The 18475-nt window shown below is 42.6% G+C and overlaps 1 protein-coding gene across 1 annotated transcript in view; it reads right to left on the reverse strand.

The window, feature by feature from the left end:
• The window catches only part of GALNT10 (polypeptide N-acetylgalactosaminyltransferase 10), an 81364-nt gene that overhangs the window by 34880 nt on the left and 28009 nt on the right, over nt 1-18475 (reverse strand). Inside the window, exons 2-4 of the mRNA XM_015641989.3 lie at nt 8441-8543; nt 7446-7584; nt 4198-4364 (exon numbers count right to left, since the gene is read on the reverse strand). Coding sequence (XP_015497475.1) covers nt 4198-4364; nt 7446-7584; nt 8441-8543 — 409 coding nt within the window. The remainder of the gene's footprint in view (nt 1-4197; nt 4365-7445; nt 7585-8440; nt 8544-18475) is intronic.

Consider the following 18475-nt stretch of genomic DNA (forward strand, 5'->3'; position numbering starts at 1 on the left):
CAAGGAGTTTTTATGATCAGGAAATCTAGAGTGGTAATTCACATGTGTTGCATTCTGATTTCTGCTTATCCAGAAGGGCAAGCATTATTTTGGACCAGCCTGCAAGAGCTGAGGTTCATCAAACCCAGGAGGTCAGTCTGTGGCTCTCTAGCAGTTCTCTGCACCATGCAGGAAGAAGCAACCGATGCTGGGCAGGTTAATTCTTATTCTCCAACAATAATTTGCTGAATTGGTGTCTCCCCTTCAATATAAACTATTTTCTTCTGCACAGAAAATCCCCACAAATGTTTTGAACTGGGAAGAAAGTTCTTACATCACTCTCAATCAAGTTCATGGGGAGAAAAAGCATTATAGCAGTCTTAATGCAATGCTACACTGACAGCAGAGACTGTAAATAAAGTAAAAAATAGCCCTGCAATATTCACTCTGCTGTGACCAACGGCACATGATGGAAAGCAGCTCCTTTTAAATCAACCCAACCTACCAAGGGAATCCCCACAGGGGAAGATTTAAGGAGCTGCTGGAGGTGACAACATTGTCTGCAGCTCAAGGCAAAGGGGATGGAACCACCACACCGACTAACCCCACTGTCAGGCAGCATTTCCCACAGCACTCTGGCTGACACAGAATCCTGCACAAAATTTGGGTGAGGTAAGGCTCTAGCCTGTTTTTAGATTTGTATTATACTGCAGGCATACAAAAAAAGCCCAAACCACTCCAGACAGCAAGTTGTTCCAGGACATTTTGACTTTCCAAGTACAAAGCAAAGGAAACATTTAAAAAACATGACTCGTAAAGCTTTTGCTGCTCCCTGTTAAGATTTGCTGTCATCAGGACAGCATTTTTTGGATGAAAAATGTTTATTGCTAAAGGTCACAGTGTTGTCTGTTTCAAACAAATTAAGAAATAAATGGCTACTGACACTTCCAGATGATGATTCATCTGTCTGGGAGCTCCAATAACACACGGCCACAGCTGCCCCTCAGGTTTGCTGCAGACCACAGCAGCCACCAACTAACCCAGAAATCTGTCTTCACTCTCCTGTCACTCTGTTAGCCAACTTCTCAGCCCTCTTCGTAGACACACCAAAAATTCCTTGCTCTCAAGCTTGAAACCAGATGAAAAACACATGAAAATAACATCTGTCAGGAGAAACACTGTTTGCAGTAGCCAGGTTTCCACACTTACTATTTCTATTATTACCAAAGTGCTCTTCTCTTCATGTGCAGCAAAGATTCCCATGTAGGAGATACAGGGATGAAAAAGGCTGATGGATCAGGACCAATATCACCATTCCCAGAAACCAGTGAAAGAGCAGAACAACAGAGAAGCATCCCTGCACCTCAAGGGCAGCTGGCAAACCCCAGCACATTTAACCCCAGCACAGGTCAGCACACAAGAAATGCTGGCAGGAGAGAGAGAGAGTGTCTCCTTGCCAGGGAAGGTCAAGCTATTGAAGATTATTCTTTAAAGAGTTATTAAAGTTCTTGAGGTCTGTTTAGATAACCCTTGAGTGAAAGGCCAGCATGAGATACAGCAGAGATATCCAGTGTTTTATCCTGTCAGAGTAACATCTCGATGAAAAAAATTAATAAAAGATTTTTATTGAGTGATTATCCTTTCCATCTTTGGCTTTCCACTGGAGTTTATGGTGACTATTTACTGATCTCTTCAGGGAAGGAGATGACATTTACTGTTTGTACTGTGCCCCTCTGATCTCAGACGTGGCCCCTACTATCACTACATCCAACAGTGATTCTGCAACGTTAAAAGGAAGATGCTGCTACAAATTTAGGGGACTATTATTTCAAACAGAAGCACAGAATTCTTGAGGACAATACAGAATACTTTGCAGACAAGACAGAGGACCAATCATTTATGATTTGCAAAGAAAAATCAAGAAATTTCTTCTCATTCTTTTTACTCCTCTCCAGTTCTGTGGCACAGCTGTGATGATGATCAGCTTGGACATGAAGTTCTTATTATCTGCCCAATTTAATCATAAGGAACAGGTAACCAGAGCAGTTGCCCAACAGTCCAAGTCCAAGAATGTGCTCTTTTCAAACATGTAACATATAAGTAAAAGTTTTCCTGGGACTTCTGCTCCTTCAAGCATTTCATTTTGATGCACTAAACTATCAATTCTCAGTTACTGGGTTGAAGTGCTGTTGTTTAGGTTTTTTTTTTTTTAAACAATGGATAAATTACAACCAGAAATTTGTAACCATCAGCCTTTCAAGTCAAGATCATGTGCTTAGGATTTAAGAGCCCCCTAAGACCAAGGATGTATTTAAGCCCAATTGAGGGATGCGTAAGCCAACCCCAGTGTGGTTAAGGAAGAAAAGTGCAAATACAGAACTGACAGCACTGAAGGAAAGATGCTTCATCCTAACCAGTAATTGTCCCAGTGTGCAGAAATCAACTGTGCTAGCAAGAAAATACTGGTTTAAGAAAAAACGCAACCAAGAAAAATCCCCCACAAACAAAGAGAACCCCTATACCAGTTTTTATTAACACACTCTCTTCCCTTGACAATTCAGCTCACTGTCCAGCACCTGGAGTCTTTTATTTCCATTTATAAATAGATGCTGTACACAAATGAATCTCAAGTACATCTTGCAACCTTTGTATGAATGGATGACCAAGGGAGAAGAGTTTCTGTCTTATCAGAGGCAGGTGGAACACAGAAGAGGGAGCTGGACAAACAGCACAGGTGCAGATTGAGGAGCAGGGGTGGAGCCAGGAGGGCTGTTTTTCACCTGGTCAGGGCACATCCAAAGAACAAGGAAAATAGATCCACAGGAAACTAGATTTCATTACTTCCACATGTTTGAAAAGAAATCCATTTGTACAATTCACTTGTGGTTACAGCATGAGCTTGTCTAATTTGCTTCTAGACTGAGTAGCAATAAAAAGACCTTGTCAGGAGGGTGGGTTTTCCTTCTCCTCACCTTAGCCTGAAAATCCTTTAAAGAAATACTTATTTCATGTAACATTGATTTGTTCAATGCAGCACACCTTGCTTGCAAACTAATGAGAGAAGAACTTCTGACCAAGGACTACAGCTGTTGGGTAGTGTCTATTTGGAAGCCAGTACAGGTCAGAACACTAAATATTCACAAACTTGTTTCTGAGCTCATTTAGGAGCTTCCTGTATGTCAGATTTCTGGAGATGTATCCTTTAGGATCTGTATAGAAAGCTCTTTTGCCTTACTTGAGTAGTATCAGTGGCTTGAACTTTGCAGCTTATAAAGGTAAATAGTCTTAGTAAAACTCTAAAGGAAAAAACAGAGTTACTAGATCTGACCATAACCCCTCAAAGTTACTGTGCCCTCTTCAACACCAGGCAGAGGATTTTTCCATGGGATTTCTCCACCTATGCAATGTCTATGTAACAGAGGCATTGATTCCTCCTTCACTTCCTTTTCTACCACAGCAAGGGTGCAAAACACAAGGCAAAGCAGAGCTTAATTTGCATCAGGCACCATTTAAATGGCTCAGAGAAAAAGATCTCAGTGGCTGTGTGCACACACTGCTGCTGCCATGAATGCTTGTTCCATTTGTGGTGATGTGGGGGGCCAGTGACTCCACACCTCTGCAGACAGCACTTCAACCCAATCCAAGGTGACTACTCCAAGCAGTGCAGTACAAAACATTCAGGGAAGTTCCCAGAAAGAGAGAAGAAAGGTTTGGATGCTGCACATTCACTTTTCAGGAGCACAAAATTCATGAGAAATGCAAGCCAAAACATAGGCAGTCCCAGGTGGAAACCTTTTATCAAGGATTCTTTTACATGTTCTGCATCAAGAAAGGAAAAAAAAAAGCCAGGAAAGCTGAATGTAAGGAGTGAGCTATTCCCATCTTATGGCTTTGTTTTTTGTTATTTCAAGAGTCAACACTTAAAAATTTACATTAAGGGCTACACAGGCCTTTAGCTGAATATTAAAACCAGCTTCCCTGGCTTTTCATATTGCCCAGAACACAGGACAGCCCATGTCAGCAGCAGCTAAAGCAGCACACCCTAAATATAGAACATGAATTTTCTGCTTTCAGATGTACCAGAGCAGGACTCCCCTGAGCTGGCATTCCTCTGCTGCTGGCAAGTAAAAACCTCAGGTCATTACACACGTATTTGCAAGTGCATTGATCCCTTAGGCAGGGAAGCCTGCAGGGGATGTCACACACAAGCCATCCTACCTCTGTCACTGAAGTCATCCACCAGCACGATCTCAGCCACCAGCTCGGGCGGGGAGCGGTTCAGGACGCTGTGCACTGTGCGGAGCAGGGAGGACCATCCTTCGTTGTGGAATGGGATTATCACACTCGTGTTCGGGAGCTTCTCCAGGTACAGCTTGTTCTTGCAGCTGGACACAGACAGAGCAAGTCAAAAGGTGCTGCCAGAACACACCAATAAACACCCAAAACACACCAGCACTTCTGTATTAATTACCAGCAAGCAAATTATTTTGTCCTTTACTCCTCAGAATGATGCAGAGTGCATTAATTTTTCTGATTTTGTAATAGGGGCGACAAACTTTTTCCTTGTAGGGATGGTTTCAAGGTAGTTTCATAAATAAAATTCTGCACTATGAAGTGCAGTGTTTACTTTCCTGCAGGTGTGGCCATAAGTGGACTTTACACCTTGTTGAACAGGTAACCTCTAAGACCACACAGAGACCCAATGTAGTTAAAAAACAACCAGCAGCTCTTCAGTAGGGGTCAAAAACCTCTTCCATCCCTGGAACCTTCTGTGTCCAGAACAAACCAGTGGTAGCTGTGTGAATGGAGGTGTGTGGAGGGTACAATGACAGTGCCAGCAGGACAAGCTGCCCTATGTCCAGGAGCAGTGTGTCCCACGCTGCTCCCTGTCCCTTGCACGGCCCCCAAGCTGCTGTGCCCTGCCAGGCCCTGGGAGGCTGTCACTGTGCACAATTCCATGCTCACAGACAGTAATTCCTTCCCCTGGCCCCCAGAAGGGCAGATGGGATTGAAAGCAGCTCTGGCAGCTTTTTCCTGGTACCTTTCCCAGGGCACGGAGAAGGATGCACCTATGTTATACAAGCTCGATACATCTGTGCCTACAGGAAGCTACTCTGGTGCCTGTGTGAGAGGACAGTAACTTATTCTGGGTGCAATGAATTGTCCTGGGGTGCTGCCAGGAGCCTGCAGGCTGTGGCTGCAATGCACAGATGCAAACTGAAGCTGCAGGGAATGCTTTCATCCAGCCCTTGGCATTGCCATCCCAACCTTCTTCCAACAGCTACTAGCTGCAGTTCTGTTCCAATATGAGCCAAGAGCCCTTGAACTGTTCCTAACTCTTCTTAAACTAGAATTCTCATTTTCTGACTAACTTTAACAAGTGGGAAACTTTAGCTATTAAGTTTAACCATTAAGCGTGGAGAGAAATTGCTTCCCTCCAGCTACTGTATCTACAATTGCTTTACAAGACCTGCAAAATTAGTATTTAATATTAAAAACCCTAGAGGCGCTTAAAGGAAATGTTATCAGGGGAAGACATGACTGTTGAAACAAACAATTGTATGTGTGCACCAGGCAGATCCAGAACATGCTGTGCCCCAGCTCCCCGAGTCCCACAATTAACAAAGGAGAGGTGACACACTATTTGGTATATTAAAGTCCACACAAACCATCTTGCACAACAGCTGCTTCTTTGCCCTTCCCCAACCAGGGCAGCTGTTGGGGAGAAGCCCAGCTGTGGCCCCAAAGCTTAGGGCAAGGCAGATGATGCATTTTTCCACAGTAAACCTTCTCCTCACACTCCCTGCTGTCTGCAGGCACATCTCCAAACTCTCTATTCGTTTACTGCATGTAAGAGGAAAGAGCTGTAAAACACAGCTCCCTTCTTTCTGGAATACTCTTTATGGACTTGTGACTTTATAACTAAGTCTCAGCCTAACTTTGTTATAAAGCGCCCTCATCAACCTCTCCAGTAACACAAACCATACCATTTCATGTATATCTTTTTTAATGGGCACAGAGACTGCACAGCAGATCTTTCCAGTCGTGAATTCCTTCACTGCACATCCCCACCCTGCTCCCTGCCCAGCTAATCCCAGCACCCATCAGGCACATGCTGTTTATCCATTCCTCGAGGTCCCCACAATTACAGTTTGTGTGCTGGGGGAAAGGATGTGTCAAGGAACAAGCAAACCACTGCAGCAGCACCATTAATTACAGTTTAAGTCGCTGGTGTACCAGACACTTCACTTATTAATTTTATCTGGGGATGGAGATAGAAGTCTCACATTTAAAAAAAGTTTAAATAGCAGAATTAGCAACACTGAGTCGGTAATTTCAGGAAACACTGGAGCATGGGAGGTAACACATTAAACCCTCAGGTAATGAAATACTGGCATTGTTTGGTGTTTAGGTTCTCAGAGCCCAAGGCAGACCCTGTAAATGGAGGCCAGGTGGAATTTAGGTTCATAAACTCAAACTGTATTTCCTAGAACTTGAGCACTGGCTGATCCACAAACATCTTCAGTTACCTGATTTATCTCTGTGTTTGAACATTTCAGCTGCATGCCTAAAATATTTATGGAGCTACACTCACTACTTTGTTTTATGTGTTTATATTGAGAGAGGGTGTCAAAGCCAGTGTATTTGATTAGTTTGCTGTGACAGCTGAAGAGGTAATATCTCAATTGTGAAGTTAACAAATTATAAGAACTGACTTCTGGAACTTGTATCTCATGAATAAAGTAGATGTTGAATTCAGATTTACTAAGTTGTAATAAACAGCTTTACACAAAAGAAACTTAGATTCAAATGTCTAACAATGCTTTCAGATTAAGAACTCCAGAAACAGTATTTAAAAACATCTCAGCTTTGTATAAACAAGGCCTAAGACCTGATGCACTTTTGCTAGAGAAAACCTTCTAGCTTGACCAAAATCCAGTGCAGCACCATGCTACAGTATAATGTCCAAAATCAGATGAACTCTAAAGCCAGCATTCAGTTGGAACTCATTTCTACTGGTAAACCCTGATGTGGCTGCTTTCATGAGGAAGAGGTCCACAAAAATAATCCATAAACCTGGTAAAACTCTTCATACATAGTTGAGTAAAGCTACTCACATCTTTTTCTGCTCCTGAGCATTCCACAGTCATTTCCAGCTAGTGGCCAACATAAGAACTGGAAGCTCTGGGTTACATTAAAGATTTCTTCTGAACAGGGTTGCAAGTCTGTGGTAATTTTACATCTTTTGAAATCAAAACCTGGTATTTTTTCCTCAGATTTGATATCTTCTATTTCCCACTGAAATTACTACACACTGTCCTTTATTAAGGAAATACCAGGACTCAACAGAACAATGATTGTATTTTATGAACAAAGGCACAAGAGTCCATAATAAAAAAGAACACAGAGGTGATAACTGAGATCTTGCAAACCTTCACACCTAGAAATGCAAACTGTATACTCACTTTGGATGCCTGATGTCTGGAAGAGAACGATTCAGAGAAATTTTATCACTCACAAAGATATTAAAGCCATTTTCCCTGTATGCCTGGTCCACTCGCTCTGCATCAGTCATTGGGTAAGGTTTTCCCTGTTCTCCATTTCCTGTGGATAGACAGAAAGTAAATACAGATCACTGCTGCTAATTAGTGCTTAACGGGCCAGAAACGAATCCATATAGCAAAAAAAGAGCATCTTAGAGTCCTTAGAACATTTCTTAGTTTTGTGCTGTCCTATTTAGCACCAGGTCAATCACATCAATTTAACAATTTTATCTCATAAGCAGTTTTGCTACAAACCACTCAGCTGTGCAAATTGAAGGTAGAAGTCTTCCTTCTGACACCAGAAACAGATGAAGGGTTTTCAGCAATGCTGTGGAGCATCTACAGAATGCCTTTTGTTTCACAGTGGGAAGAATCCATGTGGTTTGAATATCTCAGCACTGCTGGAATTCTCAGCACAGATGGATCTGTGCTCTTGCACTGAGGGGCAGAGCCCTTGCAAACACATCAGTGTAAAGCTGTGACATTCAAAATGGGCCTTATTTGCAATGCAAGACAAACCCCAGAATTATGGAATAGACTTGCATGAACATTATAGTCCAGAATGTTTTTCTTATTCTTCCTTTCCGGATCTCCCATTTTTGGGAGAGGTACATGCTTTTTTTGGGGGGGAGGCAGGTGAGTAAGTTTTTTAAAAATCAATTTTTCACCTGCCATAGAAATACCAAGATTTATGTGATACGTGTGCACTTAAAAATAGCGATTGTGGACTTGAGGAAAAAGGATTTTAATTGGGATTAATAAAGTTGTAGATTAAGAGATGAATTTTCTTTAATGCTGAATCATGTCAAGAACATCACCTTGACCCTGAAGGCGAACATGTTGTTCTGTACTCTGCCTACCAAATAAAATCAAAGTTACAATCTGTATTAAAATATATTTCTAGCAATCTTACATACCTACACGCTCAGAATCCCTCCTTATGGCTTCTTTGTTATGCCAGTCCTTTTTCCTTTGTCCATCAGCATAGTAAGAGTCTTTCTTTTGCCTCACGTATGATGCCTTTTAAACAAAAAAATTGGATATATAATAAATACACAACAAATGAAACCTTTCCTCAGCAGCCTCCTCTTCCTGTAAGAGGAAATTAAACATCTCCCTTAAGGCAAGATCATCACAAGCAAGTGGCTTTTAGCCTGAAAGGGGTGAGGAGGAAGTGAGTTTTGCTTGTCTCAGAACTTTATCTGTGTCTTTTAAGTGATATTTTTCCAGGGCACCATCCATATGCAGAACAGTATTTCTTAATCAGAGAATCTATTAAAAACTCCCATTTTCATTTTGAAAACATCCAATACATCTTACAGCCTTTTTGTTAATTAAATAGATGTAATGGGAGACCTATTGCAGGATCATTATTAATGAGATACTACCACACCTGAATAAAATCAAAATAAGATTTAAAAGGTCATTTATTAAGACTCTTGCTGCTGAACCCAATTAGAGATTCCATTTCATTATGTTGTTCCTGAAATTCAAAAGCCACGGGCTCTTTGAAAACAAGTCAGCAAATGAAGATCCCCAGTAACCCAACACCTCCAGCTCACCTCTGACTGCACACAATGCAGACTCACATCTGCTGAAGGAAAGAGGAGTCATGAGAGGCACTGCAAAAGGTTTATTGATTCACAGCATGCAGAAGAAGGCAAGTGCAGCCCCAAAGCAGCTGAGCTGGTGAAAAACCACACACTCCTGTCATGGAAGGGCTCACCTGAACTCACCAAACATAAATATCAAGCTAATTTGCTTAACCTGCCTTGTGGTTTTCCAGCTGTCCCATTAAGCACCACTGTTCTCTTGTGAATTCCTACCTGGTGATAATGCCACCCCTTCTAATCATTCCCACTAAATAACCCACACTAGAGCACACTACCATCCTGTGGAATTTTTGCAAGAACAATTCTTTGCCAGACCAGCTCACTGACCAGTCTCCTCTCCAGGATACTCCCCTGCCAGGCAAAGTCCTGGAAAGCTCTCACAGACCAGAGCATCTCCTTGCCAGGAGAGTTTTGTCAGCTCTCCGAGCACTGGTCTTCTGCAAGAGTATCATAATGGGCACAGGAACAACTGGCAAGTCTGAAATTTCTGTATTTTAAGTCTCTTTTGTCTCTTGTTTATAGTGCTCTGGACTGACTGCACACACCAGGAGAATTGCTGACAACACCACTGTCCCTCCTGCCATTTGCTTGGATTAAACATGTGTTTAAAAATCCCTTAAAAAGAGTTGCTCTGGAAACCCCACCCACCATTGCAGGGGAGAGTATGGCCAGAGTGTCCAGGGGAATCCAGCAGGAAGAATACACAGTGCAATTCTGAACCTCACAACACCCCCTGCGCTTGTGGGAGCCCAGCACCCCAAGTCAAACCCATACAAAGTGAGCAGGGAATTCAGGCAACCTGGGGAAAAAAAGGAAAACTGAGACCCACCAGCAAGCAGACATCCAATCTAACAGAGCATTGCTAAAAGTATTTAAATCCCATCTTTTCCTGGGACTTGGGCAACTTAAACTAGAACTGCAGAGGTACCTCCCTTCCCTCTGAAAACATCCCTTAGAAAATACCTTCCAACTGCTGCAGATACCCATGGGGGCTGCTCTTGGCTGTGGCTGGGGTAGAGTTAATTTTCTGCACAGGAGCTGGTATGGGGCTGTGATCTGGCTTTGTGCTGGGAGGTGTGGATAAAACAGGGATGTTTTTGCTGCTGCTGGACAGGGTTTACCCAGAGTCAAGGCCTTTTTGCTTTGCCCTCAGTGCAGGGAAGTTGGGAGGGGACACAGCCAGGGGAGCTGACCCCAGGGACATCCCAGACCATGTGGTGGCAATGCTCAGTGCATAAAGCTGGGGGAAGGAGGAGAAAGCAGAGATGTTTTGGAGTGATGACATTTATCTTCCCTGCTTTCCTGGGGAAAGCTGAACACCTGCCTGCCCACGGTAAGTGGGGAATGGATTCCCTGGTTTGTTTTGCTTTGCGGGGTTTTTGCTTTACTTTTTAAACTCTTTATCTCAACCCATGAGTTTTCTCACTTCGACTCTGCCAGTTCTCACCCCACCCCACGGCGGGGGCGAGCGAGCGGCTGCGTGGGGCTGAGCTGCCAGCTGGGATACAACCACGACTCATTCCTTCTGGAACACACTAACTGGCTGGATCTGGAGCTGTCCTCCACAACAGCTCCCAGGAGACAGGAGAGATGTTTCAAACACACCCCAAAGGATTCACACCGACATCTCCAGAACCCTCTGAGAGAAGCCACAGCACTGGGCTGGTTCAGGAGGGGCGTCTCTCACCATTACACAGCTGTCCCACCACAGCAGCAGCCTAAAAGCCATTAAAAAGCATTTGCAGCCATCCCTGCTCAGCGTGTGCATCCCCAGGCTCTGGGCTGGAGTGATCCTTGTGTTTGTGTGCTCAGTGTAGGATAATGTGTACCGGGAAGTAAATTTTCTGCACAGCTTCAAGCCATTCTTCAGAGGGGTCAGCAATGTGCATGTAAACAACCTCAGAGCAAGCAACAACCTAATGCAAGCAATTTAAACCCTGAGATAGAGGGAAAGCAGGCAGCAGCACACCATCCTCCAGGGTTGTTAAAATAAAGGAAAACAAAAAACAAAAAGAACAAAACAAAACAAGAAAATCACAGACTGCCACTGCATTACACACAGCACCAATGAGGCAGATGGACAGTAGAAAGTCAAGCACACAGATGTATTTCTCTCAGTCCCAGATAAATTTACACACAAAAGCATCTGTGAGCTGGGTTAAGCTAATCCTGTCAGGGCCACACATGTCAGCAATTCACAAACTTTAAATTAAGCCAGAGGGAAAACTATGAAGCACACGTATCAGTTATTCAGACCTCTCAACTGCAGTGTGGGACTTCACAGGTACACAGGGCAAGAGTTATTGATCCTGAGTCCTGGGAACAGGCTCTGTACAGCTCTCAGTCTTGGAGACTTAAAAGGATCAACATTTCTTCATGTTGGCATTGGCAAAATGAAATGAGGACTGTGCAGGGTGAGTCATTATCAGCTCCTCTGCCTGCAGTGCTCATGGTGTTTCTGCCCTAGACAACTGAACACCAAGAGAGATTCACACAGGATAAGCAAACATGAACCTCTGTTGGATCAACATAAACCTCCAAGTGGCTTTTAGAATCCTGAAGAGTAGATGCAGTTCCAGGTCATGGCAGACATGCTGCATTCTGGAGCTTTTTTTGGTTTTGGGCAGAGAAGTTACCTTACCTCATTCAACACTGGAGTCCTCCACTACATTTAATTCAGCTTGGGTAAATGTTAAGAGGTTTGAGTATTTCTTACTGTATCCCTTGCAAGCAAACATCCAATGCTTACACTGGTTTTGCAGGTCCGCTGTTAAAACAGCGTAACTGAAAAGTCTGCTGTGAGTCACTGACAAGTTCTGTCAACAGTGTCTAAACATTAATTTTGAAGTGATTTTCAGTGCTAGAAAAGGAGTATCAGTGTCTTTGCCTCGGTGACCTTGCCAGCCCTCACCATCCACACAGCCCTGGAGGGAAGGTGGAGCTGCAGCAGCCCAATCACAGCCGTATTTCTGGTTAAGAACCACACTTGCAACACCAACCTAATCTCAACAGACTACCAAAAGAAGTCAGAGTGAACCATAAAACATTTGCCTTCCCCCTCCTCAACTGCAGTTCTTATCTCATGCCACCACTATCAGCAGGGCTGTGTGTAAGGCTGCGGGCACGATGCCACCACGGGCAGAAGGATGCACACATATGTCCTCAAAGTCCCTCTCCCTGGGAAAACGGGCAGGTTGCTGACATTGATGTGATTTTGGAAGCTCTTTTCCTTCTTTCTTGCTTTCCCCCCCCCCCTTTGTAAAAGATGCCTGAGCTCTAGAAATCCAGACACAGCATACAGGGACCAGAATGTTGCTTTTTTTAGTGGTTTCCTTCAGGGATGCTGCATGGGATTTGACTCAATTATGCAAATTACATAACTTGATGATACTTCTTCAACAAATGCTCTAGACTGTGATATCAGAGCAATCTGCAAAACACAGCAAGTTTCCTAGGACTGATTTTTGCTTTAAGTCTTAAACAAGTATCTCCTTTATGGGGAGCTATGTCATATGTGTAATGCTGTATTTCATCTCAATTGCCACTCTCATCCTAATTTCTCATTAATTCTAGCTGCATAGCAGGAGGTAGAACATTTTTGTCCAAACCCTCAAGCATATCCCCCCTTATGTGCATTTTATCTGTGGAAGGCAGTGACCATTGTTTGAACATTGGAGCTGTCAATTCTGCATGGTTAGGGTAAATTCACATTATGGACGTGGATTTCTATCCCGATAAAAGAGGTCAGCAATTTTCACTTTTGCTCTGCGTTAGCTTTGCATTTTGCAAAAATATTGCTGGTTTTTTTTAAATGGTCAATTGTAAACAGCATGTAAAAAGCACATTTTAAAGTGTGAAGGCTTCATTATGATCATGTAGTCAGGCTGTGTAAGTGCACCAGCCATTGAATTCCATCCATTAACTCCTCCAACAAGCCCATAACTTCTATTTCAGCTCAAGCACATTCTCTTTTCCTTAGGAGCTGCAAGTTGTTTACCACTAAGGAGTGATTACTTCTCCAGCAATATCTTAAACTGTTCTCCTTCCTGTTTCCAGCCTTCATTTTTTAAAAACTGAAAATGAACTAAAGTAAAAAGGCATATTAAGCAATACATTGAAAATGGATTTAGGCAGATTGCTGTAAATAAGCCCCTTCTGTTGTCTACCACACTGTTGCTTAACACGCCGCCAAAGCAATTGATCAGCGTTCAAACACCAAATGCACAAAAATGGAATTTTAATTTTTTGTTTAATCACTATTTAGTGCGCCTGGCTGCAGCCAAAAAAAAAAAAAAAGATGTGGATGGAGACATAAGCCAAGAGTTTTCTAGACATGAGGAAAAAAGATTTGCTGAAGCATATATGTTAACCATAATGCTGTACAGATCTCAAACCCTCTTCAAATGCTGATTTATTGTTTTCTTTCAAACCAAGGAGCTATAATCAGACCCATGATTTTTGGAGACAGTGTCAAACTGGGCATCTGCTTCACTCCAGACCTCTTCATTTACCCCAGCAAGTCTATCCTGCACTTATACGCTACAACAAGACATTGAGGATGCGAAAAGAATTCAAGAAAAACAACAGGGAAAGGAAAAGCAGCAAACAAGACCCATTCCTCTGTTTGTTAAAGGAACTTGCAACCTGAGGTGAACTCGGTGGAACACTCAAGAGTACACACTTGGGTACAACCCAACTGTCACATTCTGTGACATAGTAAAGCAGAAAGAGAAAACTTCCATAGGCAGATTCTTTCCAGTCTTCCAAAGCCTACAGTACCTGAGGTGGTTCAGGAAGCAAAATATGAGGGAAGCCAGGTCTAGCAGAAAACAGGAGGAATCCTCCCTCTCACTGTATCAAACTCAGGTTTTAATGATTGTGGGATTATCCATGCTAAATGCAAGTAACTCTTTGATATAGACAGCGTTACTGCACCATGAAGAAATGAAATTCTTGTTTTGGTTTGTCACAGCTCTATTAGCAAGTGTTGAACAACAAACTGGTACAGCACTCACGCAGCATAAACAGACTTCATCCTTTTTACTGGCAGGAAAACAGCTGAGACTTTCAGATGAACTAATGAAAAATAAAAATATCACCAACATCAGCTGGAGGCTGCTCATGGGCCAGGAAACTGAACATAACCTCAGTCAATCAAAGCTCCTCGTTTACTGGAACAGGAGGCAGCAGGCTACTGGAAAGAAAGGCTGCTAAAAGCCTGTTGAGTGATCTACCCAAGTGTTTTCAAAAGGTTAATTTTTGAAGCTATTTCAGTCCATAAAAAATTTAAAAGGTACATTAACATAATCTATACCTTCAACATTTCAGGAACTATTAAAAGGAAACACAGGATTAAATGGCACCATATCATGCAGAATCTTTAAGTGCTTCCAAAGACAAAAAAGCCGAGTTCATCTTCACAGCTTGTTGGGACTCACATCCAAGCAAACCTGAACTTCTCCTGCAGAATGCTATCCCTTGGCCATCATTTTCTTTCCCACCTGTAACACCAGTAATACTGAAATTCAGATCTGGGCTCTGTTTTTGAGGAAGCCAGACTCTGGAGCATAGAAATATCCTGTCTGTTTACTTCAGCAGTAGAGCCCAGATAACTGTGGGCACTCCTGGATCAGTCCTTACCCTGTGTCAGAGAATGAAACCACAGCTGGACCAGAACCAACTGAAGGGATCAGTGCAGCCCAGGCACAAAGCAGAGCCTTTGTGGAAAATGCCCAGGGATATTTGGGAGCTGTAAAGCTATTAAAGAGTATGTTCCTTGCAGAACCAGCTCCTTGGTGGATGGGACATCCCGCTGCTTTTAGCTGACTCTGCTTTCTAATGTAGTAAGTTTTTTGTATCAAGTGCTAGAACAGTAGTTGTTTGAACTGAAACTCCCCCCTCCCTTTAAATTCCTTCAGTTAATGAGTTTTATTCACCATCAATTGTTGAAAACCCCTTAGCACACAAAAAAAAAATAAAATTCATCTCGCAAAAAGTCCTGGCTCATCAGTGGATTAAAGTCTGCAGACATCAGCTGAGGACAGTGATATGACATCCAGCTTAGTCATCTATCTCTGCCAAACACCTCACACTTTGTTCTTTGCTTACCTTTAGATATAATATTATAGTTTTGTGATGTCGGCTGTTCTGAACTTATTGTCTGACTAATGCAGCCCAGGTCTGCAGAGGCACAGCATCTTCCAAGGTCAGCACAGAGCACCAAGCAGCGAGTTCCTCGTGAATTTAAGCACATCTTGTGATAGCACAGCAGTTTCAGTCTCAGACTTTCCTTTCAGCTGTTAAAACCCCAGCTGGCCTAGTTTTAGAATTCATTTGCCCACAACAGCTCTCTCATCTTCTCTGTTCACTGAAACGTTTACAGCCCTTTCCATCTACAGAACTGCTCCACCTCCCACACTGAGCCTGTCTCTGAATCTGCTGAACGCTGTGGAATAAGCTCCTGCAGACATTTAGCTGGGGTAAACCACCTTGTTTTCCCCTCAAGCAATAAGAACATTGCTCTAAGATACAGCAACACCCTACAAAATTCCCAATCAGGCCCTAGGCTAGCCTCTGCTTGAGATGGAGACAGCCTGCTCCTCACCTCGCCTGAGGTACAAGGGCCAGGAGAGGCTCGGACAATAAACACACATAATGAAGATGTACACAAAAGTAATCTCTGAACTGACATTCCAAATAAGATTAGACTTCCCACCCCTCCCACCTTCCCTTTCTCTTTACAACTTGCTGGAAATAGAAAACTAGATGAGCTCTCCCAAGGAACCAGGGTACATTTAGTGTTTTATCACATGTCCAAGAGCTGGTTTTGGACTGCAACTCCTGGCAGAAGCTATGGGCCTGAAATCCAGAGAGATGCACTTTGCTTTCCACAGGATCTAGTGCTAGCTGAAGCTGTCTTAAAATACAGCCTTCCATTCACAGAAGGAGGGAGCAAGCTGGTTTGGAGATCAGTTTGAGAAGTGACCATTTGAAGCAGGACCTGGCACGTGTCTGCAGATATCCACACTCCATTTAACTCAACTGAACAGCCCACAAGGTGCAGTGGCTTCCTACACAAAGGCAAACTTTGGAGCGCTTTGTTTCTGAAATCTGACTTTCCAGGAAGTCTTACTGGAAGATTATGTTGCATCTGCAAAAATAGTTGAATAATCTGCATTAAGATTTAATAAAAATGCAGGACACAAAACCTATTAATTCATTATTTTGGTGAATTCCCTGTACTCAAGCTATAAACTCCAGATCAGATTATAGGGATGTTAAGCCAATCAAGGACTGCTCAGATGAAGACAACTTCCAAATATTTTATACACAAGCATAGAAGCAAACTCTGTATAATATTAGCAGAAATCTCATTAAAAATGCCTCACAATGAGCATCCTTAATATCCTCAATACAGAAATACTACACAGAGGTGAAATTCCCAGTACTCAACCAATACAAAATGACAATTCAGGTGGTGCTGCATGTATGTGGACCTGGCAAATGTGTGACTGCAAATTTGACTTTCTTCAGTTTACAGGGAAAAATGTACAGCATTTATAACTTTTTGAATGATAAAACATGGCAATTTGTGCCTTTCATTCAGTGGAATCCACCTGATTGGGTGCTAGGTCCTTGAGAAACCCTGGTATAAACTGGCATAACTGGTACAAAAAATGAAATCAAATGATAATAAAAAGATAAGGCTGCTAATGCTCCAACTGAAGCAAGGACAGGACAAAACCTACCTGCTAGACATGCAAAAGAAGAATTCTAAGTACTTTCCACAGAGACTGACATTTCAAGAGAAAAACACTTAATTTGGGGGATTTACCAATGTGCAAAGTATACTACCAGGACACCCTGCACTTTGTGATAAAGGCACAAGTGAGACTGCATGAGAACATGTTTTCTGAGGTAAGATGAGCGAGGCAGTCTGAAAGCTTGCCAACAGTTATAGTTCATAATAGTAAACAGAAATGCTCAGGATTTTGCCCAAAAAAGCAGGCAGAGCACCATAAGGCATCCATAAGCCTGACAGAGCTGCTGCAGTCTGCAACAGCTGACAGTGTAGATCAGATATTTACCTTTCCTCATGGAAATTGGGCTGCTGCCAAACTTACACAAACAAAATTCAAGGGCACATTATGGAAGGTTTGATGCCTGGTGAGGGGCAAAGATTTGTCAGCAAGCACAGTACACTGGCTTCAGGAAGGTTAATAAGACTCTTCTGAAATCTCCAAAAAGGTGAAAAAATACCCAACATTCAGCGCAATGGAAAAATATGTTCAATCCATACAAAACCTACGTGACAGATATGACTCAAAAACTGGAATAAGAACTGTAGCTGCCACTTTATTGTGTGCCAGGTACTGAGAATGTGTTTTATGTCAGCACAGAGCTTCCCACAGCAAGTTGCATATCATGCTTAAAAACTGTTTCTTCCCTGAATTTTGAAAGCTACTAGGAGGAAAAAAAAATAAATCTGTATTTTAGGTTGGTTTTTTTTTGAGCCTTCACCCATCATTAGGAGTTACATATAAAATTAATGAAGTATCTCTAGCCAGATATTTGAGAGGAGGCACAATCTGACTGTCATCTATGGAAAAGTCAGACCCAAAAGCAGAGGATGTGAAAACATCTATGAACAGCATCCACCAACACAGGGAAGGATGCCCAGACCTGCTCTGCCAGCTCACCTTGCTCAGCAGACCATGACTGCAGCTTAACCCTGAACTGTCCCTGGAAATGCACACAGGTCACACAATAAATACTCAGCCAAAAGGATTTTAGGGGGAACTTAAGCCATCAAGAGGCCTACAGATATTTTCAGAGTGCACTCTTCCCTCATTTATCTCCTGCTACCAGGAACAATTAGCCTGCCTACATAACACTTACACACATCTTGAACCAAATCGTTCCCACTGACTCCAATAAAGAAAAAAGAGCCACAAACATTGTTCTGTTCTAATTTCCACACTCTTCAGGCAGTACCTTCAGTGCTGACACTGCTCACTTGCCTTGCAGACACTGGGAAATCAACAATCACTCTGACAGCTCTAGTTTAGGGGAAAAAAAATAATAATAAAAGAAAAATAAAAAAAAAATATCATTGTTTTCAATAAACTTTTACTATTTCTTCAGGTGGTGCTCCAAAATAGGTTTGCTGCCTGATTCCCACCAACAGCATCAGTTTCAGCACAGCTTTTTCTTTGCAGCAACACCATAATTTTCTGGCTTTCATCAACAGAAAACCCCTATTTCCCTTCTAGCTGTTTAAAGAGAATTCCTTACCACCTTCCTGGCAAACTTATTGCTTCTTGACAGTGTTATGTTAAA

The sequence above is a fragment of the Parus major genome, chromosome 13 (assembly GCF_001522545.3).
Source record: "Parus major isolate Abel chromosome 13, Parus_major1.1, whole genome shotgun sequence".
Lineage (NCBI taxonomy): Eukaryota > Metazoa > Chordata > Aves > Passeriformes > Paridae > Parus > Parus major.